This window comes from Symphodus melops (assembly GCF_947650265.1).
Source record: "Symphodus melops genome assembly, chromosome: 7".
Taxonomy (NCBI): Eukaryota; Metazoa; Chordata; class Actinopteri; order Labriformes; family Labridae; genus Symphodus; species Symphodus melops.
This window is the reverse complement of record NC_136697.1, coordinates 18032683-18060290: the sequence shown is the minus strand read 5'-3', so window position 1 is coordinate 18060290 and position 27608 is coordinate 18032683. Positions and strand designations below refer to the sequence as shown.

At 41.7% G+C, this 27608-nt stretch overlaps 2 protein-coding genes across 4 annotated transcripts in view; both read right to left on the bottom strand.

Annotated features, from left to right (window-relative positions):
* The window catches only part of LOC306826212 (tensin-3-like), a 32786-nt gene extending 24859 nt beyond the window's left edge, over positions 1-7927 (bottom strand). Inside the window, exons 1-4 of the mRNA XM_079347399.1 lie at positions 7527-7927; positions 732-899; positions 445-495; positions 128-250 (exon numbers count right to left, since the gene is read on the bottom strand). Coding sequence (XP_079203525.1) covers positions 128-250; positions 445-495; positions 732-881 — 324 coding nt within the window. The 5' untranslated portion in view covers positions 882-899; positions 7527-7927. The remainder of the gene's footprint in view (positions 1-127; positions 251-444; positions 496-731; positions 900-7526) is intronic.
* A 790-nt stretch (positions 7928-8717) lies between these two features.
* On the bottom strand, positions 8718-25841 carry dspa (desmoplakin a). Of its 3 annotated transcripts, none has more exons than XM_079348181.1 (24): positions 25404-25841; positions 23724-23808; positions 23489-23607; positions 22919-23063; positions 20848-20973; positions 20625-20684; positions 20369-20536; positions 20148-20252; positions 19961-20056; positions 19722-19847; positions 19287-19439; positions 18900-19054; positions 18586-18712; positions 18254-18440; positions 17885-18147; positions 17479-17660; positions 17170-17308; positions 16441-16634; positions 16137-16299; positions 15722-15805; positions 15503-15610; positions 15212-15310; positions 13216-15030; positions 8718-12683 (listed from the first exon to the last, which is right to left on the bottom strand). In XM_079348181.1, exons 1-24 carry the CDS (start codon positions 25649-25651, stop codon positions 9471-9473), a joined length of 8160 nt encoding a protein of 2719 aa, XP_079204307.1. In that variant the 5' UTR covers positions 25652-25841; the 3' UTR covers positions 8718-9470. The 3 variants fall into 3 exon arrangements, with proteins under 3 accessions (XP_079204307.1, XP_079204308.1, XP_079204309.1); XM_079348182.1 differs by having other exon boundaries at positions 17885-18144; XM_079348183.1 differs by having other exon boundaries at positions 14533-15030; positions 25404-25839.
* Positions 25842-27608: the final 1767 nt, after the last annotated feature.

Below are 27608 nucleotides of genomic sequence, written 5' to 3'. Positions count from 1 at the left end.
AAAAGCAAAGTTTACAGCCGTATTGACAAAAAAAAAAAAAAAAAAAGAGTTTCAGAAGTCTGCATGGACATACAGATCAAATGCAGTCAAACCTTGTATCATCACATAGTACTGATTATATGCTCACCCTGCAGTGTATAACCACCACATGAAGAGGGTCAGCATTGAGCCAGCTCTCCATGGCCTTACAGATGGTGCAGATCTTATCCAAAGGTGGAGCGTGCAAATCTGGCCAACCTGTGTCCAGTGTCTGCAAAAAACAAACAATAAACCACATCAATGTAAACACACAAAGTAGCACTCTATCCATTTTCCATTTGCATTACCAAATACTGATCAATATCGTTATCTGTCGCTGGTTAGACACAGCTGATCAAAGGGGATGAAGAGAAATCATTTGTGTATGCATGTGTCATTTTACAACAAGATGACATGTAAACGTACCTTTGGGTTCATTTTGGATAGATCATGTCTTTTCTCTGACAAGTTGATGATCTGAAGAGAACATAAAACAAAGCCAATGACTTTAAAGGATGTTTCTCAGAAGATCACAGTCTGCTTTAAAACTGGCTCCAGCATTAGCATGAGGGAAAGATGAACTGTGCACCCTAAGATCAATACTCTTATGTCAATATCCCCTGAAACCCCATCAGCCCTGACATCTCTACTGTTTGCACTTTGACACTTGACTCATTTCGAGGCGACAAGAAAAGCACATGCACGGCACTGACCAGGTAATTATCTGCATGCTTGGACTTCAGCATTCGTGTGACATCCTTCAGGTTGTGTGAGTAGATCTCCCCTAAGCAACCCCGGGGGAAGGACACGGCGATGATGCGCTCCGTGATATACGTCAGATCCAATTCATATCCCTCCTCCATCTTGAGTCTTGGAAATTCCTGTACAAATGAAGAGCAGACGCCATCAGAGGCCTATGACTTACCTCACACCATTCCTGCTTAAAGTAGGTGACTTTGCTCGTGTCAATATTTGACATTCAAAGTCCTCGACTTTAGCCATTGTGACCAAGTTTCCCGCAGATAGCTTTTTAGAGTGTGACCTCAATTGTAGATTGTGGGACAGAGGGCGTCTTGTTTGTGTCACAAATACTGTAACGCCACTTATCTGTTCTTCCAAAAGAGATACAAAGCGGAGGTTTCAGAAGATTGAACAACAACAATTTAAAAGCCACTGTCAGCCTGTCACTCTTAGCACCAATGACAAAAACAAAGAAAATCCTTCAAAGAACTCCGGCTGAAACCAGTTGCTGTAAATCCCTGCCTGATGGTGTGTTGATGTGACCTCATGGCAATGCACTTCCTGCCGCAGTGGTCTGGAGAGAGCCGCCACTGACACATCCCTCAATCTCTTATCTCGTCATCTCTGTGTGTTCAGTGCTGGTTTACAGTCCCAGAATAGCAAAGCGTGGCCAGTTATCAACACTGTTGACACTATAAGTCCATCCATCTATGAGTTGAATCACTTTTCATTAAAAGCGAACACAAACATTTACAGCTTAAAAACAGTAAGAATTTACTGCTATACTTTGAACATCCATATCTTTCATTACTATGATGATTAATGAAAGGAAAATATCTGAACACCTTTGATCCTCTTTGGAAATAAGATTGGTTACAATCATTTTTTTATAGAACAGATAGAATCTAAATAAATAAAATGTTTATTGATTCGAGTTATGAGCCACTGTTTATGTCTCTACGCTCGAGAGACAAAAGATAAAGCTTCATAGATTCAAAGTAAACTCAACAAGTTGGACTTTTTGATGAGGATATTTGAACAGCCATAGTCACAGATTTCTTCAAACGTCAAAGAAAAGGCTACAGAGCGGACTCTCTAGGTGAATCAAAGACACTACTGGGTAGATGTATCTTTTGTTTTTTGTTAATTCTTTTTAATTCTGGATATCAGAATGTATCGTAACACTATTTTCCATGATGGATCAATCATGCAACACTGTTTGAAGTAACAAATCAATTGCTTTATGCATAAAGCTCCAAAAACAGTAAAAAAGCATCACACCTGTATCCGACCATGAAGTGTGGTCTTCAGATTGACTTGTATGACCTATTCTCGAAAAAGTAAAAATAACAGTTTGAAATAAGTTACGTCAAGAAAAAGGATCCAAAAACAGCAAATACTTGACTTAAATAGGAATATGTATACTTTTCTTTCAGCTCATTAAGAGGTGAGAAAATCAAGTCATGGATTAATCTCTTGCACAGTAAAAATCCGATGTTATGATTTATAATATTGGAAATCTGAGCAACAGAGCCTCAGAAAATGTTTCACATTTTACAGAAACCCATGCCCACAAAATCACGAACAGAAAAACATTCCTAAGCTGCCAAAGATATAATCATCCTTCTTCAATCACTTCAATTGTTTGTTGTTAATAAAAATGATCCCCAGTCGAGAATGTGTCCATCAATTAAGTTGCAATGACTGCAGGCTACAGCCCAGCACTTTGAAGAGGGGGCAGAGTGAAGTCATAAAGCAGTGACAGTGTGGCCACAGCTTAAACCAACCCTCTGAGCGGAATGAAAGAGGCCATGTGTATGAAGAGGTCATCACTCAGGAAACAGGGCTGGCTGTTGTGTGTGTGTGTGTGTGTGTGTGTGTGTGTGTGTGTGTAGGTGTGTGTGTGTGAGGTGTTGGGAGCTGGAGGTCCTCTGGGATTGTTGAAACTAATGGCGGGGTCAGTCTATTTTCCCTGAGACTCTAAGAACAAACTGTTGACTAATGGGAAATTAATGAACAGATCACCCAGTACTTAGGTTCTGTGTATCTCCAGGGCAGGGCTTAGTGATGTTTTGGAAGTGTCAAAGTTCTGTGCTAAGTAGAGACATGAGAGTATCTAACCTGCACTTAACCTCCATGTGACCTCAGAGTATATGTCTTCATTGTTTGGTTCTACTATCAAGAGGAAATATGTTAAAATAAGTTGTTTTTATTCACAATTTAAAATGATGGTTGGTTAGTTTGGAAACCTCTTGACTCTTTTACCAAAAAGTTAGCTTTTGAAGATCTCTCTAATCTGTTAAGTAAAATACGTTAAGCTAATGCTACAGCAAGTAGGCTAGCAATGATTATTTTTAAAGACCTTAAATGTAGAAACAGGAGGCCCACTTAGTTTACAGTTAACACAAACAGCCATAAATGATATCTTAGCATAAAAGATCAACACATTATAAGTTACATGTTTAAAAAGTACAGGGCCAAACATCAATAAAACACACAGGGAATTATAGTTGAGTATAGTTGCTTCCTAGTTACTTGTTCTTGTAGTAAAATAGTGCCAAAGAAATAATGGAATAATTGTATAACATTTGGATAGAGCCAAGTTAGTGGTTTCCTCTGTTTCCAGTCTTTTTGCGAAGCTAGTTTAGCTAGCTTAGCAAGCAGCTTCATTTTGACAAAGAGCCATGAATATGAAATGATGATATGATTTATTTCTATTCAGCTCTCGGCAATAAGCAAATAAACACATTTTTAGAAAGTATAAACTATTAATTTTATATATGAAAAAAAAATTCCTACTTTTAACTCTACATAGACTAAATCATTCCAACCAATTAAAAGCATACTGTATATGATTTAAAAAAGGTAGCTCTTATGATAAAGGTATACATTCCTAAATACCTTACTTTGACCTAATTAATTTCACATCAACCATTCATGCGTATCCGTGCAGCAACAACATCCTTTTTCAACCAGACCTCTCACTTCTCCCACTCTTCATTGAAGCTAACATGAGCGACTTGCCCCAGCACGCACTAAAGATAATTGGTCTTTAATTTGCACTGACTGCTTTTGTTCCTGGTTTGAGGCGCAGCATTAGCTCACAAAGGCAGAATAAGCAGTGCCAAGGAACTGAAATCCCAAGCCCACCCATGGCACTGTGAGAGCAAGGCTGGTAGAGTAGTGGGGTAGGCAGAGAGATTGGAGAAACTGGGTTGCCAAGTCTCCTGTGAACAAGCTGCAACAGGTTTACTAAGGTCAGGATGTTGGGGGATTAGGGTGTGTCTGGCTCCCCCAGCTCCAACCCCTGCAGGTAAGAGCTTGACTATCTTGGCTGCGTGGGTGCTGTCAGCCACGTTCACACTTGCATGACCATCACTTGGGAGCAGCTCCAAATGCCTTTCTTTCAATTACCAAGAACAACTCTGGAAATAAATAAATCAGACATTCATGTTATGAGTAAAGAAAACACGGCGCAGGAAGGGATCGAGGAAGGCGAAGATGAAGTCTGTTGCTATTTCAGGAGCCACTCCCTTCACCTGGCCTGCTTTGTATGCAATCTTCCATTTTGTATGGGCAGGTAAACCACAAGATGAAAGAAGATGGCATCAGGTAATATGCCTCTAAACTGCCAAAACTATCCTAACATCAGAAAATCAGATCCTACATGAGTTAAACCATGGCCTAATCCTGTGAAAAGTGACCTCACAGTTGTTTTCATTTGTGAGTCTGTGATGGTGATCACACTGGGCAAAAGAATGTTACATGCTTGTCTGTCACAAATAATGAGACGCTGCCAAGCACGGGGCTGAGCTTCAGCAGCCCAGTCCATTTATGAAGGAGTTTGTTCATCTGTGTTTAAGCTGGTTGCTTCATGTCTGTGGGCTCACCGGCTCTATTTCCCTTCATTTATTTCAGTGTTGCCTCATCATGCAGATCACTTTTACATATGTGTTCATGGAAGACGAAATACAGACTGCAACAGATCTTGGCCAAAATCAGGGAAGGGACATGATTTATTTAGAAAGTTTACCATCACGTGAAAAAGTTGCACCAACTCCACACATCCCCTATTGTGCTTCTACATCAAACTTAACTCTTTCTGTTGGCTGGAGCTTCTATTTAAGGATTCACACGTTGTGGCAACAGCCTTCATTTTCAGACTTAAATATTTTTACAGGTCCATTAAACTGGAATTATGTGGGGCAAATAAAAATGGGCACTCTGATACATATCCACAGTAAAGTACAAAAAAAAAAAAAAAAAAGAGAAGCGCCCCCCCCAAAAAAAGCGCCATGCCCCTTGTTACACCTCAACTTTATCTGGTACAGACTGCAGGGCCGGAATTCAAAGTGGGGGCGATAAAGCTCTTCCAACCCGGCTGTTATGAAGAAAGCAGCTACACACGTAGCTTACCACTGTCTCTTTGGGGGGACCCATAACAGATTAATGATCTCCTGAGCTGTTTGTCTGTGGTAACACCTTTAAGTGTCATAAATGCTTCAGGAAGTCTGGCTGCCTGTGGGGGAGAAGAGGACAAACACGTTTTTCTATACCTGATGCATTTCAACTCTATTAAACTTCATTGTACCTAATGATCTTAATGGTTTTATTTCTTTTTAAGTGGCATTGCACAGTACATTTAGAGAACTATTCATACCTGTTGTAAACTCCACATGGCCGAGGCTTCACAACCAGAGCAAATGTGTTTCTTGACCTTTTCCCCTGGCTGCAGCCCCCCTCATTAGTATTTAGCGTTCACATCTAATAGCCCCCTAACTTCGATAACATCAGCTTCACTGCTCCAAACCGCCTTTTATTCCAACTTGGCACGAGCACACGCCTCAAACTGCAGGGTAACATGTCCACAGTGACATAACAAGCTGATTGAAGGGCCCTGAGAGGGACAAGGCCACAGTTTGTTCTGGCCCTTTCCTGTCAGGGGCTCTATATGTTTGCGCTGTGGCTTTGACACCCATTCACTGCTGAAGAACTGAAATAAACAAAACCATGAGAACTATTGAGAAAAAGCCGCAGGAAAGGGAGTCTGCGTATTTTTAGCTGATTTATTTAGTAACCCTGGAAGTCTAACGTGTATTTGTCTCACATTTTCTAGAGATATTTTGAAGGGAATAAAAATGACAGCCCTGAGCTTGGAGCAATTCAGCGCACCCTAAAGGCTCCTAAAGTACTCCCTAATTACCGTTTTTCTATCCCAAGGTATAGAGGAATGCGTTCCAAAATGGATTACGTTCCCACTCTCTCTCCCTCGTTTTCTCTTTTTCTTTCCCCCTTTCTTGTAGTTCTTTCCCCTTTATTGCTTTCGGTCTCCGTCCTTCTCCTTCTTTTTGGTTTAATGGCTTACACATGTCTGCCAAGTGGCCGTGGCACTGCTGTGACAAAGTAAAACTACCCCAATATTCTGTCCCATTCTGTTGGATCACTGCTTACATTACAAAAACCCCAACCCACCTGTCCAATCTGCATTATCAGGATCCATTTTCACTGTTATCAGCGAAAATAATTGTGGGTCTCTTACGAAGAGTTATTTAACCGTTAGAGGCCAAAATGACAAGCGCTCTCTGTTCTCTTTCAAAAGGGAAGCAGACCTACATTTCCAAAAGGGAATTAATTTTCAATTTAAGTTATAATTTGGAGTTATGTTCTAACATTAGTCCACTTTTTAAATTAAATGTACAGGTGTCGATTTCTCTTCTTACTATCCATCCTAGTGAAGCACTTTGGTCTGCTTCAGTGTTCTATAACTTCTGTTGAGTTAAGCTGACATTGTTCATACAAATCTGACCCCAAAAAGAACTCGCAAAAAAATCAGTAATTACCAGTTCAAACAGATGGGTTTTTTTTCCCTTTCTCGCAGGGTCTGTAATTAAAGGTAATCTTGAGAGAGTTTAGCCTGCAAAAAGTTCAGAGCAACCTACAATGTCTATGTTGCATGAAAGGATGTGGAGCAGGAAGGTGCAAATGCAGGTGTGTGTCTCCTTTCCAAACAGGGAGAGGGACAGGCTGATATTCAGTTAAAGAAGGGCTGTGAGATATGGATGCTTGTACACGCCACTGACAATGGCTGCCCCCCAAAGCACAGCTTCAAGACCCATAATAGCTCCCAGCTGCTGTTGCTCAAAGAAAAGGGATGTTTAACTGTTTCAAGTCTTCATCGTCATCTTTATTCACCAACAAAGTCTGACGGGACAACAAAGAACAAAAATGTCTAGCTTCTTCCAAAAAAAAAACTGAGGACAAGTCTTCCAAACTAAGGGCCCCATATGTTTCACATTATAAAGGTCTCCAGAACAGCAAGGAACCCAGAATCAGAGTCACTGCAAAAGGCCATTTCTTGAAAAGGACATTTAAAATAATTTAAAAAAAGACTCACTGAGATCAAGCTAAGCTTAAGGGGGTTTAATTCAAAGGCTGTAAATGATACTCATTCACATTAAAAGGGGGGGGGGGGGGGGGAATCACAACATCAGTGCTTGGCCAGTTTGAATGACTCCCTTCTCTGTCTTGAGACTGCTGCAGCACAAACACTCACTCACACCCAGAGCCAAAGTAAATACAGACAGCGGTGGCCTGTTTTGCACTTTGAATAAATGTGCAAACTCAATGAAATGTGACTGAGCAAAGGGGCTAAAGGGAAGGAGGGGGTGAACACTGTGTTGGACTTCTAATCCTGATTTTAAGAACTGACTTTGAAACACTCCATGCTTAATGATTGACCATGAAAAAGTTCACGTGCTGTGCCTTACCTTTTTTGTTGTTGTTTGTTTGTTTAAACTGGAAGTTCTTTGAGTCTTCGTGTGTATCCCTCTGTTTCCTCTTTGTCGGTAAGAGCTGCTGAAAGAGAAGGAGTCCTAACCACAGAGCCCTGAGCCCTTCACACAGGCTGAGAATCTCATTTTCCTCTGCTGGAATCTGCTCTCAGATCGCTCACAGCCGCTTCAGGGCGCTTACTTCGTCCTTTGGCCCTTTTCTGCGGTTCTGGATGGGAGGAAAAAAAGTCTTGGAAGCCTTCGCACAGTTCCTGAACTTTTTGCTGCCTGCTGGAGCTGCTCAGTCCCCCCCTGCACGGTACACTTCCTCCAGTCCGGGTTGCCACTGCAGCCGCCACAAGTCCTAGCCTAGGATAGTCCTCCCACTGCGCCGCGAGGGCTGTCTCCCCTTGTCCCCTCCCCCCTTCACTCGACCTCCCCTCTCTGGCCTCCTCCTCCTCCCTTCTGCTTCTCTCCATTTGTTCTCACCATCACCCCTCACACGCAGATGGAGACTTACCAGCCACCCCTCAGTGGACCACCCGAACAACTTTAGGACATAATTATGCATTTTAATATTTAGGGTTTTACTAAAAATGATTATGAGAGGCAGGACATCAGTATGAATACATGTACTGTTTTGTGTCATAATACCTCAGACACATAATTAATTCAACTTTATATGGTGCCTAACACAAGTTACTCCAAAAGGCTTTAATGCTTTTTATGCTCCAAATTAAAATATGAGATTGGACAATTCATAGGAGGATGTATTATGATGTTAAACCAGGATTATTTTTTTTAAACATCCTCATTGTGTTGTCTGGAAATGCAGTAGGCCTACAGTTGTCTTCAGACCTCAAAAGAAACTTAAACTATTAGATGAATGTGGAACATGATTTTCTAATCTTGTAAAAAAAAAAGAAAATACCTTCATGCATGATGGTGATTTCCTGTTCAGTTGTTCAAACTTAATCCTGCTTTTAATATACTTCAAGAAAACGTACATTTCCCCCATTCATCTTTGGTAAAATGATTTGTAGAGGGCAGACGGATAGCGCCATCCATAGGTAACAACATAAATTGCTTTTCGAATGATCAGCAGCCTCTCATATAGAGAGCACTTAAACTTTTGGCAACATTGCAAACATGCTGCGTATAACTCATAGAGAAAATCAAGACTCAAAATTGCTATGAAAGCTTTATTTAGAATCTCTTAAGAATAACATTTAGGTTGCAAAAAAAAAACATGATCATTAATAAACTTGAAAGCCAATCATAGTTCAAACGTCTGCAGACATGAGTTTTCATGGGTTTACACATTTTAAAGGCAGATTGAGGCTTTTAGCAGACTGCAAGAAACTGTTCTCACCTGTCTAACCATTAATAAGGCTGTGTGTGTGTGTGTGTGTGTGTGTGTGTGTGTGTGTGTGTGTGTATGAATGCCTGCGTTGACTTTTATGTTTCCATGTGTGCATTGGTTTTGTAAGAGTTCTGTGCAAATGTTACTACGGTTATCTGTATGTTAGGGATTATCATTAGTCAGTATAATCAGCTAAATCTAAAAGACAACAAAATACTGAATTTTCTAGATCATAAAACACATTTTAGTCAAGCAGAAAAACACCACAAACAAAATAGCAAATGGAATGTTGCCTCCATGGTAGAGCTGGGGTCAACAAGTATATTTCAAAATAACTTTTTGAATTAGAAAAAAAGCCTTATATTCAAATCAGAAGTGACCATTATTCAATTAGCATGCATGTGTTATAAAAGAGCCTGAATTTTCTCAAAACAAATCACCACAAACTAAAAGTATTAAAATACTTAAATGAACCAGTGTCTGAATTTAAGCAAACCTCCTCCAAAATACATAAGTAAGGCAAATGACTGCATAGAAACTACTGTATTTTTAGTTTAATTTCATTCTTAGGCTGTATATTAAAAGTGAGATGTGGTGGTTTGGGTAGTACTGCTGGAGGAGAAGGTCATGCTGAAGTTAGATGAGTAATCTACGCTGCCTCTACGAGATCCAGTCCTGGAGCCGGCTCTTGACCCGGAGCGGGATCCTGGGTTCGAGACATTGTAAGGACTGCTGATTCCCTTGGAGGAAATCGAGGAGGCTTGCAGCATCTTCATGCCATTACTTTCCTCCACCATGCAGCCATCCATGGCTTCTTTGTAAGAGATCTTCAGTTTGGTCTTAGGGCAGGTCAGATTCTTCTGGTAGTTTCTTGTATCTTGAAGCTTCTGGGCTCCTTTACCATCCAACCAACCTTTGCTGATAGCCTCTTCGATGGTGATGCGACGTCCGGCGCCAGGCTCTATTAGGCCTCCTGTCAGGTACTGAAACTCCAAAAATCTCTGCCCAGCTTCATAAGGCAGCCATGACTCCTTCACTGCTTCTGCTGCGGACATCTTTCTTTTTGTCTTCACATCCTCAAAGCCAGCGTAGGCTTTCTGGGCAGGTTTAAGCTTAGAGGCCATGCTTTCATCAATGATACTGTGATGCACCGCATCCTGCAAAGATAGTCTCTCTCCAGTCGAAGGATTGATAACACCACCTGTGCATGCCTGGGCCTCCAGGAGCCTCTGGGCTGTAAGAGTGTCAACAATGCCTCTTCGATGTGCTTCAGGGATGGTTATTTTCTCCAAGGTCTCTGTGTCGAATATAGCCCCCACAGGGCAGTGGTCATCAAACATCTCAGGGGGAGATACAGTGATAGAGATACTGTTGAAGCGTTTACGGACGGTAGGAGAAGATGGTGCGGCCTGGGTGGGACTGCTGCAGGTGACCATGTCATCAACAGTGCTGGCTGAAATGCTCATCTCAGTGGTGCTGGTTCTGCTCGTTATTTCATCAGCAAACTGGGTCAGGGTTAGCGTTCCAGCACGATAATTATCCAACGACTTCTGGTCGATCAAACCGCGGTCCAAGCAGTCCTGGATGTCATACTGGGTCCCTGTTTTCCTGTCCACTATAACCAGACGGGCAGAGCCGTCAGACCCTGTGATGGTTATTTCCTCCCACTCGCACTCCTGCTCTGACAAGTCCAGGAAAGTGTCATAGTCGATTAGCTCCCGATGATAGGCCTCCCTCACCGACATCTCAAGCCCAGTGTCTGGGTCAACGATCACTACTCGCCTCTTGCGAAGGACATTGGTACGGCTCTCCTGAGATTTCTGGGCCTTCTTCTTGTCTCTGAGAGGCAGGAGTATCAAGTCAGTTTTGCTATCTTTGATGCATCTGTCCTTCAACTGAAGGTAAGTCAGGTTGTCCTTGGTGTTAGGGTCGAAAAAACCTTTGGTGTCATCTCCTTCGTAAGTCAGGATCTCATTCATCTCCTCATCAAAATATCCCCTTTTATAGGCAACTTCGACATCGATACGGTGGCTCTCTTTGGGGTCAATAATTCCACCGCTGGCAATTTGGGCCTCAAGAAGACGGATTCCATGACCTTTCTCAATAAGCTCTTTCTCAATAGCCTGGAAGAGGGAGACTGTCTTTCCTGTGTGTGGGTCTCTGTATCCAGTTACTGCCTTCTCTGCAGACAACAACTTGTTCTTAAACTCTTTTCCGATCAGAGATCTCTTTGAGGCCTCCTCTACTGTCATGAAGATATTGTTGACTGGATCAACGATGAAACCAGAAGCAGCTTGGGCTTCAAGAAGCTCGAGGGTGGTTCCCCTCATGAGCAGACCCTCTTTCATGGCCTGATAGAAAGGCATTATCCGGTCATTGGCCTCGTCGTAGATCCCTGCAATGCAGGAGGAGCCGTAGAGGTAGGACTTCAGCTTGTCTTCAATATCTCTGCTGGTGAGTTTGCCCTCGTTAAGCTTTTGCAAATCCGTTTCATCGAGCAGTTCTGAATTAATGAGCTCTGTGACGGAGACTTCGCCACGAAGGCCCTTCACTGTCATAGGCTTTTCTGGTCCTGTGAGTAGAAGCAAACCAGAAACAGGTTCCACTGTACACTTCCTCCTCAGCTCATGATAGCTTGTCTTCTCACTTGTTGCTGGATCCAGGTAGCAGGTGGGTTTTTTGTTCAAAGCTCTGTAAAGATCCTGGTCAATGAGATTGCGTTCCAAGGCCAGATCTTTGGGAACGAACACACTCATAACAGGGTCGATTATACCTCCAACAGACTCTTGAGCTTGGAGCAGGCGGAGAGCTGTGTCTTTGTCTACATGGCCTTGTCTGCAAGCCTGACCCAAGGATAGCACTTTGCCGGTGTATGGATCTTTGAAGCCTGTGCTCGCTGCTTCGGCTCTCACCAAGGTGTCTCTATCTTCTGTGTCTACGATCCCTCTTGAACAGGCGGTATCCACAGGCATCTTCTCATTAAACGCAGGGTCAATGATGTAACCTGTTGCTGCTTGAGCTTCCAAGAGCATAAGGGCACTCTCTGGGCTGAGGAGGTTCTTGTTTTTGGCTTCAGTGAAGGGCATTTTTCCTTGGGAGCCCGTTGTCATGCCAGCAATGACTCCTGTACCCTTCAGACTCAGCTGGATATCCACAGCTACCTCATCCACAGTCTTTTCTCCCTTCAGTAGCTTGTCTAAGGTGGCTTTACTTATTATGCCATATTCGCAAAGTTGGTGGGCAGTGACTTTGCGGCGCACTCCATCAAATACCAGCTTGGATGGATTAATAGTTGGGATCTTCTCATCCGTCTGGGTTTCCCTGTTTGTGGCGCAAGGCCTCTGCTGCAGCCTCAGAATCTCTCTCTCCAGTGCATCTCTCTTGAGTGCCAGCTCCTTTGCCTCTTTTTCGGAGCTAAACAGACGACTCTTGTACCTCTCCTCGACGCTCTTCAACTCTCTGGTGAGCCTCTCGATCTCATTCTTCAGAGAGAGCCTCTCTCGATCAAGCTTGTCTCTGTCTGACTCACACTGCTTAATGGTGCCGTCCCTGAGCTCGAACTGACTCTTCATGTGGTTGAAATCCTTGAGGAGGGCGTTCTTTTCGTCCTGCAGCCGCTGTTTGCCGCGCAGCTCAGTCTCCAGTGTAATCTTGATGCGGTTGAGCTCCTCTTCTAGGCGCTGCATACGGGACTTGTCCTGCTCCAGAAGTTTTAGCTTGGACAGCAAACTGTCTCTCTCCAGCACTAACTCACTGTACTGGCTTTGGGACTGATGTACAATCATGGAAGTCTGGGAAGACAAAAAAAAAAAAAAAGGTGATGCAGAGAGCAAAGACTCAAAACTGTGATTAATGAATCATTCTGAGTATAAAGGGGTTACATTAGAAGCATGTTGTAAGCATAACGTTTTACATTTATGTATAGTTAGTTTTTTGTTGTTGTGAAGACCAACTGAGTGTTTGAAGAAAAAACAAGCAGTTGTCATTTTGAATTGCACCGATTATAATGTAATAATGGAGAGGTGTGTCCTAATTACATTGTTAGTATTCATAGAGTATGAAGTGACTGTGATTTTAGTCAAATTATGTGAGAAGTAGAAAAGCACAATGTTGAACGTGATGATACACATATTAGTAAAAGCACAAGCAAGCACAGGAATGTCATGCAACACTCTGAGAAGTCACATGTCACTTATATACATGGACTACTTGAAGCCAGGTTCAATCTTAATACATCTTTAACCATTCATGCGAAAGCAGGCAGGCAGTAAACAAATGTTGTCGAATTATGTGGAGATGATCCTTCAATGCAACCAAAAGTACCTCAATAGATTGCTTTTTGATTTTGTCAATTTCCAGTTTAAGCTTTTCTCTCTCTCTGGTCAGGTCATTGATGAGAGCCTGGAGCTCCGTTGTCCTCTTGGTGCTACTTTGAAGCTGGACATGCAAGGCCGAGATCTGAGTGGCGCTTTCTCCATCGATAGCATCTTTTTTCAGTTTCAGCTCATCTCGCTCCTGTCTCACTGTCCTCAGCTCCTCCTCCAATCTCAGTCTCTCCTTTGTCAGGTTCTGTGTCAGAGTCTTCAGCTTCTCGATCTCAGTGGTGTATTCATTCAGCTGGCGGCTCTTTTCCTCTATGGTCTTATAAAGGCTCTCATTACGTTGGTTTAGTTCATGTATACGAGCCTCTTCCTGCTGGAGTTTCTGTTTGAGTGCCCTCAGCTCGGCTGTGACAGCTGCCAGTTCATCCTTGGTGGCTCTATGATCTCTTAGGTTCTTGTCCAGAGCGGCCTGGAGGGCGCTGAGTTCCTGTTCATACTTCCTCCCAGAGTTGGATGCCTCTATCTGGATAGATTTCAGGGTGCTAATTGTGGTGGTGTGCTCTCTGCACGTATGTGTCATCCTCTCCAACTCTGCCTCCATTCTCTTTCTACGCGTGAACTCCTCCTGTGTTGCCTTCTTCTGCTTTTCCAACTCAGCTTCCAATCCATCCAGAGATCCCTGAAGTTCACGGATGCGGCTCTGCAGCCTGGAAGAACTTTGCTCTGCCTTGTTTTTCTCACTAGTCTGCTTCTCCAGCTCTACTCGAGTGATGCGAATCTCCTGCTCAGACACTTTAAGCATTTTGATTTCCTCCTGGTGTGATGTGAGCTTAGTCTTCAGCTCTGCCTCCGCCTGCCTAAGGCGATTGATTTCTAACTCGAGAGCTCTCCTCTTCTTCCCCTCCTCCTCCAGGTTGAATGTCAGTACGCTGATTTGTCTGGACTTTTCCTGATTACTTTTGGTGGCTTCCTTTAGTTTGATCTCATCATCTCCTTTCTGATTCATGAGCGTTCTCAGCTGAACCTCCAGCTCGCTGCGAATCCTCGTCTCTTGTGTCACCGATGCCCTCTGCTGGCTGACCTCTTGCTCTGCTCTGCTCCTCTGCTCTTCTGTGTGAGCAATGGACTGCCTCATTCTCATCAGCTCCTGCTCCAGATCTCTCTTTTCAGCAGCTAATCTTTCAACCCTCAGCCTCAGCTCTGTGGCGTCTTCTTCTTTCTGTTGCGAGGCTTTCAGGATGGTCGTCTTGGTAACGTGGATCTCTGTCTCGTATGTCTGCTTAAGTTGATTAATCTCCTGGGTGTACTGTGTTCTTACCTTTGAAATATCAGATTCAGCGTTTCTTCGACGTGCCGCTTCCTCCTCCATCAGTATCTTCATCCTCTCCAGTTCACGTTCCTTGTCCTTCACAGTTTTTTCAAGGTCAATCTTGGCCCAGTTGAGCTCTTCCAGCTCTTTCTGTCTGCGACGCACCGCTGCCTCGTATTCTTCCTGCTGACTTGTGTAGCGTTCCTCCGCCAACTTTCTTTTTCTTTTCTCCTCATCCAGCTGGTACTTCAGGCGCGTCAGCTGGTCATTGAGATCTTGAAGCTGGGTGTTCGTGCTGTCCAGGCTTTCCTTGGTAGCAGTAACTTGCATCACTGTGGTCCTCTTGACTTCCTCCATCGAAATGAGCTGATCTTTTGTTTGACTGAGGTCCAGCTTGTAGCGGGACAAAGCGTCCTCCAGCGCCTTGTTTTTCTGGTTACGATCATGGATGTCCTCCCTCAGACGCCTCAGCTCCTCCTCCAGCATCTCAATCTTGGTGTTCCTGATCTGGAGAGAGCGGTGACAAAAACAGATAGAGCCCCAGTCAACTACTGTCAGATGGGTTTTTTTTTTTTTTTACTTTTTCTTCCTTTAGCTCCAGTTTATGTTGCACTTTATTTAACAACCATGGGATTGTATGATCATGGAAATACTATCTTAAAAGGTGCGACCCAGATCTTTCATCTACCTTCAGTTCCTCCATGTTCTTAAGCAGCTCCCCGAGAAACTTGTAGTAGTCACTGGAGCGGGTCAACAACTCAATGTAGTTGGACTGGATGTCAGCCGCCTGATGGAGATCAAATGATCGGATTAACACAGATTTAAAATGTTTGATGAGCTCTTTACGTGCCAGTGTGATCTTTAAAACATCAAATGAAGGGATTAACCTTTAAATAAACGGTGGTACGTAAGAACGCCATTGTTAGCGCTTACTTCATCACAACATTTCTCTGAATAAATGGTGAAAGAGCACTCGTACCTCTTGTCTGACTACAGAGGCTGGCGACTGAAGCATTGTTCTCTTGATCGGAATGTTTAGAAGCGTTTCCAGGCCTGAACTGTACGAAGCCAGCTGCAGCTCATAGTCCTGAAAGTTATTTAAAAAAAAAAAAAAAAAAGAAGTTACATGGAAATGTGTCTGAGAATAAGTTATGTAAAGAGATAGAAAGAGAACAGCGCACATACACTGATTACAAACCTTTATGGAGGCTGCACAGGTGTCTGCGTTTTTATGCACGTCCTCTACTTTCTCCTTCTTTCCCTTGATTTCTGTGTGAAGTGCCTATGTGGTACACAAAGGGTGGGGGACATTAAATGCACAGATCCAGTGTTATTTGTAAGTGATATTAGTTTAACAAGACATGTATTTCATTCATCAACCAAACAAAACAATCAAGTGTAAAAATAAACACAAATCTTAAATGTGACCCCAAACTGCCTTTTTTTTTTTTTTTAAGAAATGATCAGACAAGAAAATGACACAAAAATCAGCCATTACGAAAATGGAATATGATCTAAATAAAAGCATAATGTGTTGATAGTTTCAAAGTCAAATAATGTAATCATACAGTAAGTATATGTTGATGTAAAGAAAGACAGAAAGAAATGCATGCCTTCTGTTGGTTGAGGTGGTCCATTAGAGTCTGCACGTCATTGAGTTTAACCATCTGCAGGGCGTCCTGGCGTTTCCTGGCATTGTCTATCCACTGCTCCAGGGAAGTGCTGCTTTGCTGATAATGTTTCAGCTGCTTCTCCTGCTTCTCCAGATCCCACACTCTGGAGGAGGAAAAGGTGGGAGGCAGAGGAAGGGATGAAAGGATGTTTTCAGTGTTGTTACCGGCAGGCGTGCGTTAAGGAAATGGAAAATATTCACAGGTATTGGACGAAATGAGTGTGTACGTGGACAGACTACCCTACCTGCTGTCGATCTGGGTTTGGATGCGGCGCCAACGGTCGGACATCTGACCCACCAGATCTGAGTACTTGGACAAGTCTACATCGCACTTGTGGAAGGAATCTGAGATTTGACCGTTCCATTGCATGGCTTTAGTCAGGTCGGACTCCATGGCTGTCAACAAATCTCTTTTTTGCTCCAGATCACTCTTCATTTGCTTTTATAAAGAATCACAAAATGAACGGCATATTAACATTAAATTCAATACTGATTTAGCTCATGCGACATTATTGTACAAAAATAATACAGTATTTAATGAAGTTACAATAATAAAATCATTTGAATATTCATCAAATCAAGTCGGCCTTTAGCTTTTTAAATATTTAAAAAAAGTAAAAGCCTCATATGAAAAAGTAAGCAAGATGTTCTTAAAGGGATCACATTGAAGGTACTCTTGTAACTCTTATAACTTGTATTTATAAATGACCGTCGTGTTGAAATATGGATATATATAAATGTTACAGATTTTTCCTCATTAGTTTGCTTTTTTAATTATTTTTAATTAATTATTATTTTATTATCTGGGAAATGTTTCTTGAGGACTGATGGAAAAAAATCTATCACAGTTTGCTAAAAAAAAAAATCGAACTTTAAACTTTTTTTTTGGATCAAGTATCTCGATCCATTTTGAGGGCTTGAAAGTGGAACTGAATGAACAGAAGTTTAAACAGAATACTGAAGTTGTGTCCAACCTTTAGAGTGCTCCGATAGTTCTCCACCTCACGAAGGTCCAGGGAGGAGGTCTCCTTCTCTGTCAGCCGGGCCTCGTGGACTTTAATGATATCTTCAGCCTGGAGAAGGCTTTGAAGCAAGCTCTTAAGAGCTGACAACCTGATCAAGACACACAGGCCGCTTGTTTATACACCTACTTTTGATGATAAAATATGACATTACATACAGAGGAAAAGCTGATGTTGCTACAATCTCTGGTACTAGAAGTTCCTTTATTCTGTGCAGAATTCAATCATTGCTGAGGAAGTGATTAGGTTCAATGGAAATACCTTTGAGTGTAAGCTGAGTAGAGACCCTGGAGGCCTACGAGTTTTTGGTTGATGATTTCCAGTTCAGCGCGGAGAAACTTGGCTTGCTCAGAGTCTGGAGGTAAACCTTCCAGTTGCTTTATTATCTTCTCTCTCAGACGCAGGTACTCGTCATGAATGGAATCCAAGTCTTGGTGCACAGTCTAGACAGCATAAAGTCATGAACACGTTTCATTTAACGGAGCGTGGGTCGACGTTTCTTACTGTTTTTCAAACAGAGTTTAAAAGTTTAACAAGGGACTTTCTACAAAGTGCTATTGATGATATAAACTTGTATTTTTGAAATGGTATTATACATATGTTTGTTTATTGTTTAATTCTTCTCACGTGAAACTAGATACGGTCTAATAAATGAAACGATAAATACCTGAAGCTTCTGGATGTGCACCGTGCACTCGTGTACACTGTTCTCGCCCAGGGGAATGTGCAGATGACTGGTGAGACCAGACTCTGCCAGCTCCAGCCTGCGACGGATCTCTTGCAGACTGCTGAGCAGACTGAGGCTGAGGGTTGAGGTGGGTGGGGCGGGAGGCTTGGTGGTAACCTTGACCACAGATGTCTTTGTGATCTTGGAAGAGGAAGCCTCAGTAGGTTCCTGCTTGGGCGGTTCAGGCTTCACTCCTTCTTCTTCTTTATTCATTGGTGAACATATGGAGAATATCGTTTTAGTAACTGGATTTTGAATGATTTAGTGAACCAACAGTTGAGGGATGCAGTGAAGAGAGTTTGAACTCACTGTAAGTAGGCAGCTGGATAATCAGCGTATCATAGTGGTTCTGAGCTTTGTCAAAGTAGCCCTGGATGGTCATCTTGTCCTCCTCTCCAAACAGATCAGAGTTTTGGCTAGTTCGCTGGAACTCTTGGTAGTGAGTCTCCAGTCTTTTGATGATACTGCGGTACTCCTCTGGTCGCATTTTTGACAGCTGCAATACAACAGAGAGGGAGGTAAAAGACACAGGAAGTCAGCACACTAATGCAGGCCATGTTTAAGACAGATGGAGGAAAGCTAATCTTGGTGCAAAGAGAAAACATTTCAGACGTTCATTTCACTTCTTTGTCATCGCTCACCATGCTGAGTGTGAGGGAGTTGATGTACTTGATGTCTTTGACGCAATACTGCCACGAGATGAGACTCTTGATGTTGATGTAGAGCTGATTCCAGATGTTCATGATTGCTTCGTAATACTGCTCGTTCCTGGTAAAACAGCACAAGCCATGTATCACTCTTAGCGCTGACACAAAACTATGCAAACAACCACACGATACACTGTCGAGACAGTGTGTTGCAATTTTTTTTTTTTATCTGCTTTGGCTGACAAATTTTGAACTGTCCCATCTTAACTTGAGCTCTGTTAAATCAACAGTGACTGAACGTTTCCTACTTGTTGGCCAGGCCAATGCTGAGCGGATTTGGTGGGGGGATTATCAGACACACAGATGGAATCAACATGTCAAGGCCTCCGGGTCCTGTCACAAGCCATTTACTGCGCTGAGAGTTATCTTTCAGGATGCCCTCGTTCCCTTTGAAAATTCCTTTCTGAAACACAAATTGGACATATCAGAAACACAACAGAATAATCTCTGCGGTATTCACGATATTTATATTTATTGTTTAATATGCTGTGCTTATGTTGATGTATTTGTGTGTGTGTGTGTGTGTGTGTGTGTGTGTGTGTGTGTATGTGTATGTGTATGTGTGTGTGTGTGTGTGTGTGTGTGTGTGTGTGTGTGTGTGTGTGTGAGACAGAGGGAGCAGGCATATAACCCACCTGATCTTGTTTGAAGTCACACAAGGCCTGGACCATCACACGGCTGCTGCTCTTCTCCTCAGGGTTGCGAGGCTTCAGCCTGACAATGGTCTTTGATTTGCTGACCAAATTTTGGACCTGCCTCTTCTGCTCAATGATACGCTCCTTTTCTTTCTGTGAACATAAAAAAAAACGAAAAAAAAACAAAACACAGTACTATTTATTTTAAATCTGCCACTGTGCGCTGGAGCTACCCTTAAATAAAAAAAAAAGAAAAAAAAAAGAAGAAACCAGACACGCATTACCATTCCACTAAACCTTTGAAAAAAACTGGCCAAACTTGTTCACCAGACATGCAAAGTGTTTACACCCAGGTCACAGAAGAGAACCATTTGTTTGGTTTAAACCTGCAGAGAAAGAAGCCTTTCCTGTCTTAAGATACTACTACAATACTACCTCCAGGTCTTTCAGGAGCTCAGTGAGATTTTCCAGTGGAGTGTTCTTGTCACAGGTGAACTTGCTTCGGATGGCCTCATGTTCCTTCTGCAGCTTTTCATAGGTCTCATTGGCATCCTTGAAAAACTGAAGAAAAAAAAATGACAGCAAGAATATTTTCACATGGTGTTCACGTGGAAAAAAAAGAAATGAAAATTGGTTCTATTTTGATCAGTGAAAAATAAGGACCGAGGACTTACTTGGCTGTAGGCAGAATTCTCCTTTAAATGCAGGGATATGCACTTGGTGATCTGGAGAAGCCAGCTCCACTGGGTCTGCAGAGTGTCCATGTAGGCCTGTGGGCAAACATAGTCATCAGTACAAAAACCACAGAATAATTTGTTATCTTGTGTTGCATCAAACCCCTAAAAAACCTAAGGGCCTTACTTCAATCTTATCTGAGGCGGGATGGTTGTTGTTCCGGAGTCCATCCGCTTTCATCTTCAGCTTGTTCAGCTCCTTTTCTTTCTCCTCCAGGTCCCTCATCAGACCCTGAAGAGAAGCAGAACAGAGCGTTAGGGATCCAGCAGGATAGAGCCATCTCACCTATCTCAGATTTTAGCAGGACAAACAATTAAAACGAAATCACTTCAGCAAAGGATCCTTACTGAGTAGCTCTCTTGTTTCCTAGGGATGTACTGATCAATGTTCTTGTCTCCCCAGTCAAAAACCAGCTCCTCCTCCTCCTTCTCATTCACCCACATGATGGCTCGGGAGATCTCTTGGATGATGCTCTGAAGCTCACGCAGATGATTCACACGGTTGTTTGATATTTTCTAAAGCAGAGAGCGCATTTAGGAATAAGACAACAGTATAGAAAGCAAATCTGCTGTTTACAGAAACAAAGCTAGCCATGGTAGGTACCTGAAGACTGTCCCATTCTTGTTCCAGGATTGAGAGGTTGTACTTGTCAGACCTTGAATGCTAAAATAAAAAGATGTTTAGTTTTTTTTTTTTAATTGTTATTTCAAATAATTTGAGTGAGGAGAATTTCATTGTTAATAAAGAACACATCTCAAACCTATCATAAGGCAACAACTTCAAAGAGCTACAAAAACAAGGAAACAGTGAATAGAAAACCACTTACGAGTTCATCTCTGGCTCGGTCTACTTCCTGACTTCTCTGGATTGAGCTGTGGGTTTTGCTGTGGCTCATTATTTGCTTTTCAATGGCTTCAGCATCATCACCAAATGGAGCGGTCTCAATCATGCGCTACAAGAATGTAGAGTCATATTTGTTACGTATTTGAGAAAACCCCTCGTACCTAACCACAAATCAAAATCAGATAAAAAAAAATAAGTTGAATAAATTTACATATAAGGAAATATACTGTGGAAATACAAAGTTTCTCTTTTAATTTTCAACTAGGAAGATAAAATAAAAAGGTCTGGAGACCTAAAGCCTTTTGTTTTGTTCCACGAAAAACTTAAAATACAAGTTACAAACGTGATTTATTTTACATTTTTTTTGTCTTTTTCCTCAACTCCTTGGCACTAGTACTTTCTCAAAAGAGCAAATTGTCCATTTGGTTCAGACTAAATTCAGCAGTAAAACAAAAAATAATGTGTTCTTAGTTGAACATGGCGCCCTTGTTTGCAGAATTGAAGGAACATGTCACCTTTTTTGTTTGTTTATAGCTTTCAGGAGGAAAAAGGACTGCATTTTTGTCCATAAAGGGTGTACATTAATTAACTTGTCTTTTTATTCATCTTTGCAGGCTATTCAGCATTTAAAGATAAGAAAAGGGGCAACAACCTCTCCGTATTCTTAGTGTAAAATTATACACAAGCCACACCATTCCCTACGTTTTATCATTTTCCAGACCTTAAATCTAGCTCCTTTCCCTTTTTGTCCACTAGGTGTCAGCAAATACGCGTGTTCAATATCCGCAGGAAACAATCTCCCAACTATTCCCCCCTTGTCTGCAGCCCTCAGCTGTGATAAGCGCTTTGCCAGTAAGTCAACATCAGCCAGTCTTTGCTCTTTACTTGCATTTTTTTCTCTCCCTCTCTGCCTCCTTTTTTTTTTTTTTTTCTAAAGACTTTTGTTCTCTCACCACTCCCTTTCCCTCCATGGTTACTTGGCAGAGGACACACAACAAATCTGTTAGGAGACTTTCGACGGTGAAGTTAATGGTCCGGGGGGGAGAAAGGTCAACAAAGTTATGTAAAGCTCAGTAGGACTGTAAGCACAATAGCTGACAGTGTAATCAGCAGAACACAGAGACAGAGGTCGGTTAAGGCAGACTTTTCAGAGGATATTTTTTATGGATTTTGAGGTATAAAAAACAATAGCTCAAGTACAATGACTGATTCACAGAATTATATGAAGAAATGTTTCTATATGACATGACACGGAGAAAATGAATGGCGTAATAAGAAGGGTGGAGGTTGAAGTGTTGACAGAATGGCAGGGTGTGTTTTTAAGTTGGGTGGGAGGGTTGGGGAGGTAGACTGCTGAAGGGCGTTTTTCCCATGAGTATGTTAGAGATCTGCTAAACGGCCCCGTCCCAAAGCAAGAGAGTCTGTATAAAGTGTCGGATTTCACACTCCTTTACTTCTACTTTTCTTTCTGTTTCAACGGAGTCTTTATCTGCTTCCCTTGCTCTCTCTTTCTCTCTCTCTCTCTCTCTCTGTTTCTCATTTGGCTGAGCTCTTTTCCTCTTCTTTGTTTCAATCCCTCTTCACCTCTCTTGGCCTCTTTTCACTCATGGATCAGGTTTGGCAGCGTGACCAGGTGGTATCGGTTACAGGAGGTCAGAATAAGTGATATGTGTGATAGTGTAAGTGTTGCCCCTCCCCCTCCTGCCCACGCCCGGTCACATAAAAAATGGTGCACCTCAACGCCACATACAGGCATGCACACACATGCAGATGAAATCATTCACACTGCTCCAACAGGTTGAAAGTGTTTGGACACAGTCAGAGTTTTGTCACAGACACTTACAGATAATGCTTTCGCAGGGCACATCAGACAAGTGTGCACATGCTAATAATAAGTCAGTATTAGAATATGACTACATACAAATTGGCACACATTTGCCAAACCATTACGTGTAGCAGCTTAGTGAAATAGTTCTTATTGCTGCACTGTTTTCAGCGTATCATGTGTATTTGCTTTGTTTTTACATTTGTTTCTAAAGCTATGGACACCTCACCTTCTGTTGGGCAATCCAGGCCATGGCATCATTAAAGACCCTGCCCCCGTCAAGGGAGCCCACGCTGCCCCTGTTCCGTCGCGTGGTCATACCACCCATTAGCTGCTGTTGGATGGAGGCATGCATGTGCTGGAACTGGTCTAAGCTGATTGAGATGAACAAAAAAGGAAACAAAAAAAAACCTGTGAATCTTCCCAGAGGAATTTTCCTCAAAGCTCAACTTCAAAGAGCTCAGCATGGCAGAAACAGCCAAAGGAGAAGAGTTCTTTCTTCTGAAATTCCATATCTGCTTATAGTTAAGGCTTAAGGTTGAACTATTCAATTCAATTCAAAAAAAATATCTGTCCCCAGGGGACAATTAAAAAATTATAAATGAACTATAAATAACATAAAAGACTATCAATTACGAATTCAGACGTTGGTCAACCAAAAACACATTACAAATGAAGTCAATGTAGCCATGTTAAACTGTAGGCAGGTGTAATTAAATACATACCAGTCATGAATGAACCTATAGAAAGACAGCACACAAAGGCATACTCTACAAAGACACACTGCACATTGTCTTACTTTCTGGGCACATCGTTGGGTATACGCATCTGCTGCAGCTCTCTGCCACAGACTCTCATCTGGTCCATGGATTCTGCAGCCATAATCAAAAACTTTTCTACCTCTGTTGGTGGACCTCCCTGGACAAAATAACAAAGAACAGATATATTCTAAATGATGCATTATTTTCCTGAGGGCAGAATCTGCTTATATTCACACCTGATATCAGTGTTATTTAGTGTAAACATTTACTTACACCCTGAAGAATCATTTTTGCCCGCTCCAGGTACTGCTGACACTGGCTTGTGAGAAACACCGCCTTTTGTTGAATAGCCTGCATACTAAAAAAGAGAAGCGATATGTCAGGCTTTTATACAGCTTTAATTAATAGTAATTTGTTACCATTGCTTTAAAACAAGGAGGTAAACAGTTTTTGGTAGATAATTAGAAAGAAATCCAATTTTCCAATAAAATATGTGATCATTTAAAAGTGTTGATATGCAGGGCAATGTTTTTGTTTTAAAGAACTTTATTCAAGGTTTATTGTTGGGCTCTTTGTGCCTTTTATTTTGAGACAGGACAGTGGAAAAAGTCAGAAATCAGGTAGAGAGAGATGAGAGAGAGTGGGGAAAGGAAAGGAGCCACAGGTCGGATTCAAACCCTGGGCCATCCGCTTGGAGGACTAAAGCCTCCGCACATGGGGTGCACGCACTAACTACCCACGCTCCAAATAAGTCAAACTCTTAAAGACAGAAGCTGTAAATAAAGTTCATAAGATATAACACTGTTAATGTGGTTGTTAATAGTAATTCCATTTAACAGAAGTGTATGTTTAAACAAATAACACTTTTTTAAAAACTACATCAGTCCTATATTTGCGTAGAATGTGTGGAAATCAAAGAAAGCAGTGTTCATTATGCTTTAAAAAAAATCCTCTGTCATTGTTTTTAAATGTCATGCTATGATGTTTGGGGAATGGGTCACCGAAGGGTCACCACCACTACAAAAACTAGGTTAACAGACACATTGTGACACACTGTCCTGTCTCTACAAAGCCCAGAAGTAGAAAGAAATAGAGTCTGTGAACGTTGAGCTGCTCAGGTCTCATATGTTTAACTCTTTGTTCACAAGTCTCAGATGACATTATTTACATATTAAACAATACTACAGTTCTGTTGGGCAGTGGGCCCATCAGAGAATAAACCTTCATAGAGGCAAATAAGGTGGTGAACAAACATCTGGAATGACCTACAAAAAACACAACAATGGACATCATGTTCCTCACACAGCTCTGGACTTAAAACTAACTAAAACACACATCTATATGATCCCTTGTATCCTCCTTAAGTTTGATTTCAACACTAGTGTAAAGCATTAACAGAGGAATCTGGAAAAAGGAAGAAGTTCGGAAGCTTTTGCATGCACAGCAGTGTCTTGCTTCAACATTAGACACTGACATCACAGTGAATGATAGTAGTGTGAGGACATTGAGGGGTGTGTGCAAATATTTCTCATATTGGAAGTAGGTTTTATAGGCAACAGAACAGGAGTGTAACAATGTGGGTCACCTAGAAACACAGAGCCTATTATGAAAACAAAAGAAAATATGTGAAAAAGGGTCCAGATCTGGTCTGAATTTGAATTGATAATAGCTGTTATCAGTTATGTTATTGTGCGTAACATTTGACTTTGCAGGTGAGCCATAGCCTAGTGATTTTATTTAAACACTGTGCCTCTAAATGTGGTTATAATAACTTTGATTCCTCAACACTTCTCTTGTTTTCAATTTCCACATTTGTGTTGGCTTTGCGAATTTCTATTCAATTGTACGTTTTTACGTCATCAACTACACTTCGCCTATTGGACGGTTAATTGAAGAAGCACAGTAAAGACTAATTAAAACGTAACAGGTGTTTTTTTCTCTCTCTCCTCTTACCTCATTCCGCCACCTCCTCCACCACTCACGCTAACTTGCACCTTCGGTCCGCCGGGGCCCCCTCCGTGCATAGAGGACCTGGAGAAGGTAGTGTAGGTGTATCCGCCTTCACCTCCCTGGTAGTTTCCATGAAAGCCGTTTCCACCGACAAACACGTCGTTTCTCAAACTCGGACTCGCCAAATCCGGCCGCGAGTTACTTCTCATACCCATTTGGGCCAGCTGTGGGTTAGAGCCGTACAAACTCATGTTTGCAGAATAGTTTTAAAGTGTTTTTTTTTTTTAAAGATCGGTTTTTTTGGTATGTTAAGTCGTCTGCTCTGCTGTCCAGACACAGGACAGAGCGCGACGTTTCCCCTCCCCGTCTCCTGTTGCGCAGATAGTGCTGCTCTGCTGTGAATAGACGGAAGCGGGGCTGCTTTGGAGAGAAACCACACCTTGCTGTGTTTTTGAAAGTCCTGCGCTGCCTTTGCCTGTGTGGGACGATTAGTGCTGTCAATTTAATCCAAAGAGAAGTTCTGTTGCAATCATTACTTGGAATGCGCAGTTGTTTTATGATGAAACAGCTACAGCATTATAAACCTGTTACACGAGATAGACACTGAGGTGGAGGAGGTAACTTAGAACAGGAGCCTAGTTTATTTAAATATTTAAGCATTTTCTGCCACTTTCAAACCAAGTTGAAAAAAAAGACTTACGCCCAATGAAAAGGTGTTAAACGTGAGTCTTTCTGAGTCATTGCGAGCTAATAGCTCTCAAGATTATAATAGAGGGTGTACAGCTTTACATGGATGTTTACTTAAAGCAGAACACATATAATGTAGATGTTCTGCAATAAAGTGTGGACATGCAGGAATTACCAAGTAGGCAATAAAATGTGTTGCTTGGAAACCGTCAAGTCCCAGAACAGATTAATCTTGCTCCAGTAAAGTGGAACAAGTTTTGTTGGTGCGAAGTGAGAGTTAAAAAAAAAACACACACACACACTCACACAATCTCTTTTTTTTAAAAGTGACTTTTCTTTTTTAAATGCTTCTTGTTGTACAACATTTTTTCTCATGCGATTTTACTAAAAAAAACAACAACAAAAAAAACAACAACAAACCTACAGATTAGAATAACAAAGCCAAAAACTACAACCATGCCTTTTTCTGTTAGTAATATATGATTTCACCTTTTTGTGTTGTTGATTTAAGTTTTGCAATGGGACAGAAGTTCAGATATTGCCTCTTTATTAACATTGGCACATCCACAGTCTTTTGGATCATTGTATTTTCCTCGTCATAAATGAAAAGTCGATATAAATGAATATAAAATCCCTTTGATCTGTTTTAATTAATGAGAGCACGCAGCCTCACTTGTGTGCTTTCTCATGTACTTTCAACATATGAGGTGATTGCTTTGGGTCACCAGTGCAGAATTTTGTCTGTGTTTATGTCATTGAGATCAGTGTAAACTCATTTAAAATCTTATCCAGTTGGGATGAACATCCAGCAGCCCCCACATTTGCTCTCCAGATGAGTGAGTTGAAGAGATAGTGGTTGTGCAAAGAATCTGTCATCCAGAGTTTAACATTCTTGAGGTCAAAATGAGTCCATTTGCGGATTCACTGTTTTTGTTAAGCTAAACCACCAAGTAAAACCAAATGTATGTTTTATTTTCCAATTTGGCCTGGTTTTACCTCTGTACTAGCTTTTCTTTTCTTACAGGGCCCATCACAAGTAGGCGTGTCTGAGCTTTGAAAAGTGAAAGGGACAAGTAGACAGTAGGGAGAATCATGCATACCTTGTGTCAGTGTGAGACAGAGTGTCTGAAGTATGTGGGAAAGTAAAGGTTGGTGAAAAGTCCAAAGAGAAACAAAATAACCCAAGTGTGTTTTCATTTTTGCCAGCTTATGAGCCAAAAGTTGCCGAAGTGGATTTTTTTTAATGCAATGACCTAAAGTGCAAAGGCAAAAAAACATATAGAGTTAAAAGTTTAAGCAATTAAATGTTTTTAATTCGATGCCTTTATCTGATACAGAGGCTGAGACACAAAGATATTAGTAAACGTTGAAATCCATAAGTTTTGGCAGGTTGATTTCAAATGTTATTTAGCTTTTTAGAGGGTGTTTTTTCAGGCGTTCTCAGGTCTAAATGGGTTAAGACTGAGCTCTTTCCACAGAACACTGCTAATACACTATCACTGTACTGTGAAGACTGGCAGA

Coding starts and splice junctions, on each gene's coding strand:
- dspa (XM_079348181.1), bottom strand. CDS start 25,651: ATGAGTTTGTACGGCTCTAACCCACAGCTGGCCCAAATGGGTATGAGA. Junction 23,809..25,403: donor GGAGGAGGTGGCGGAATGAG/GTAAGAGGAGAG, acceptor TCTCTTTTTTAG/TATGCAGGCTATTCAACAAA. Junction 15,311..15,502: donor CCTCTGTAGTCAGACAAGAG/GTACGAGTGCTC, acceptor GATCTCCATCAG/GCGGCTGACATCCAGTCCAA.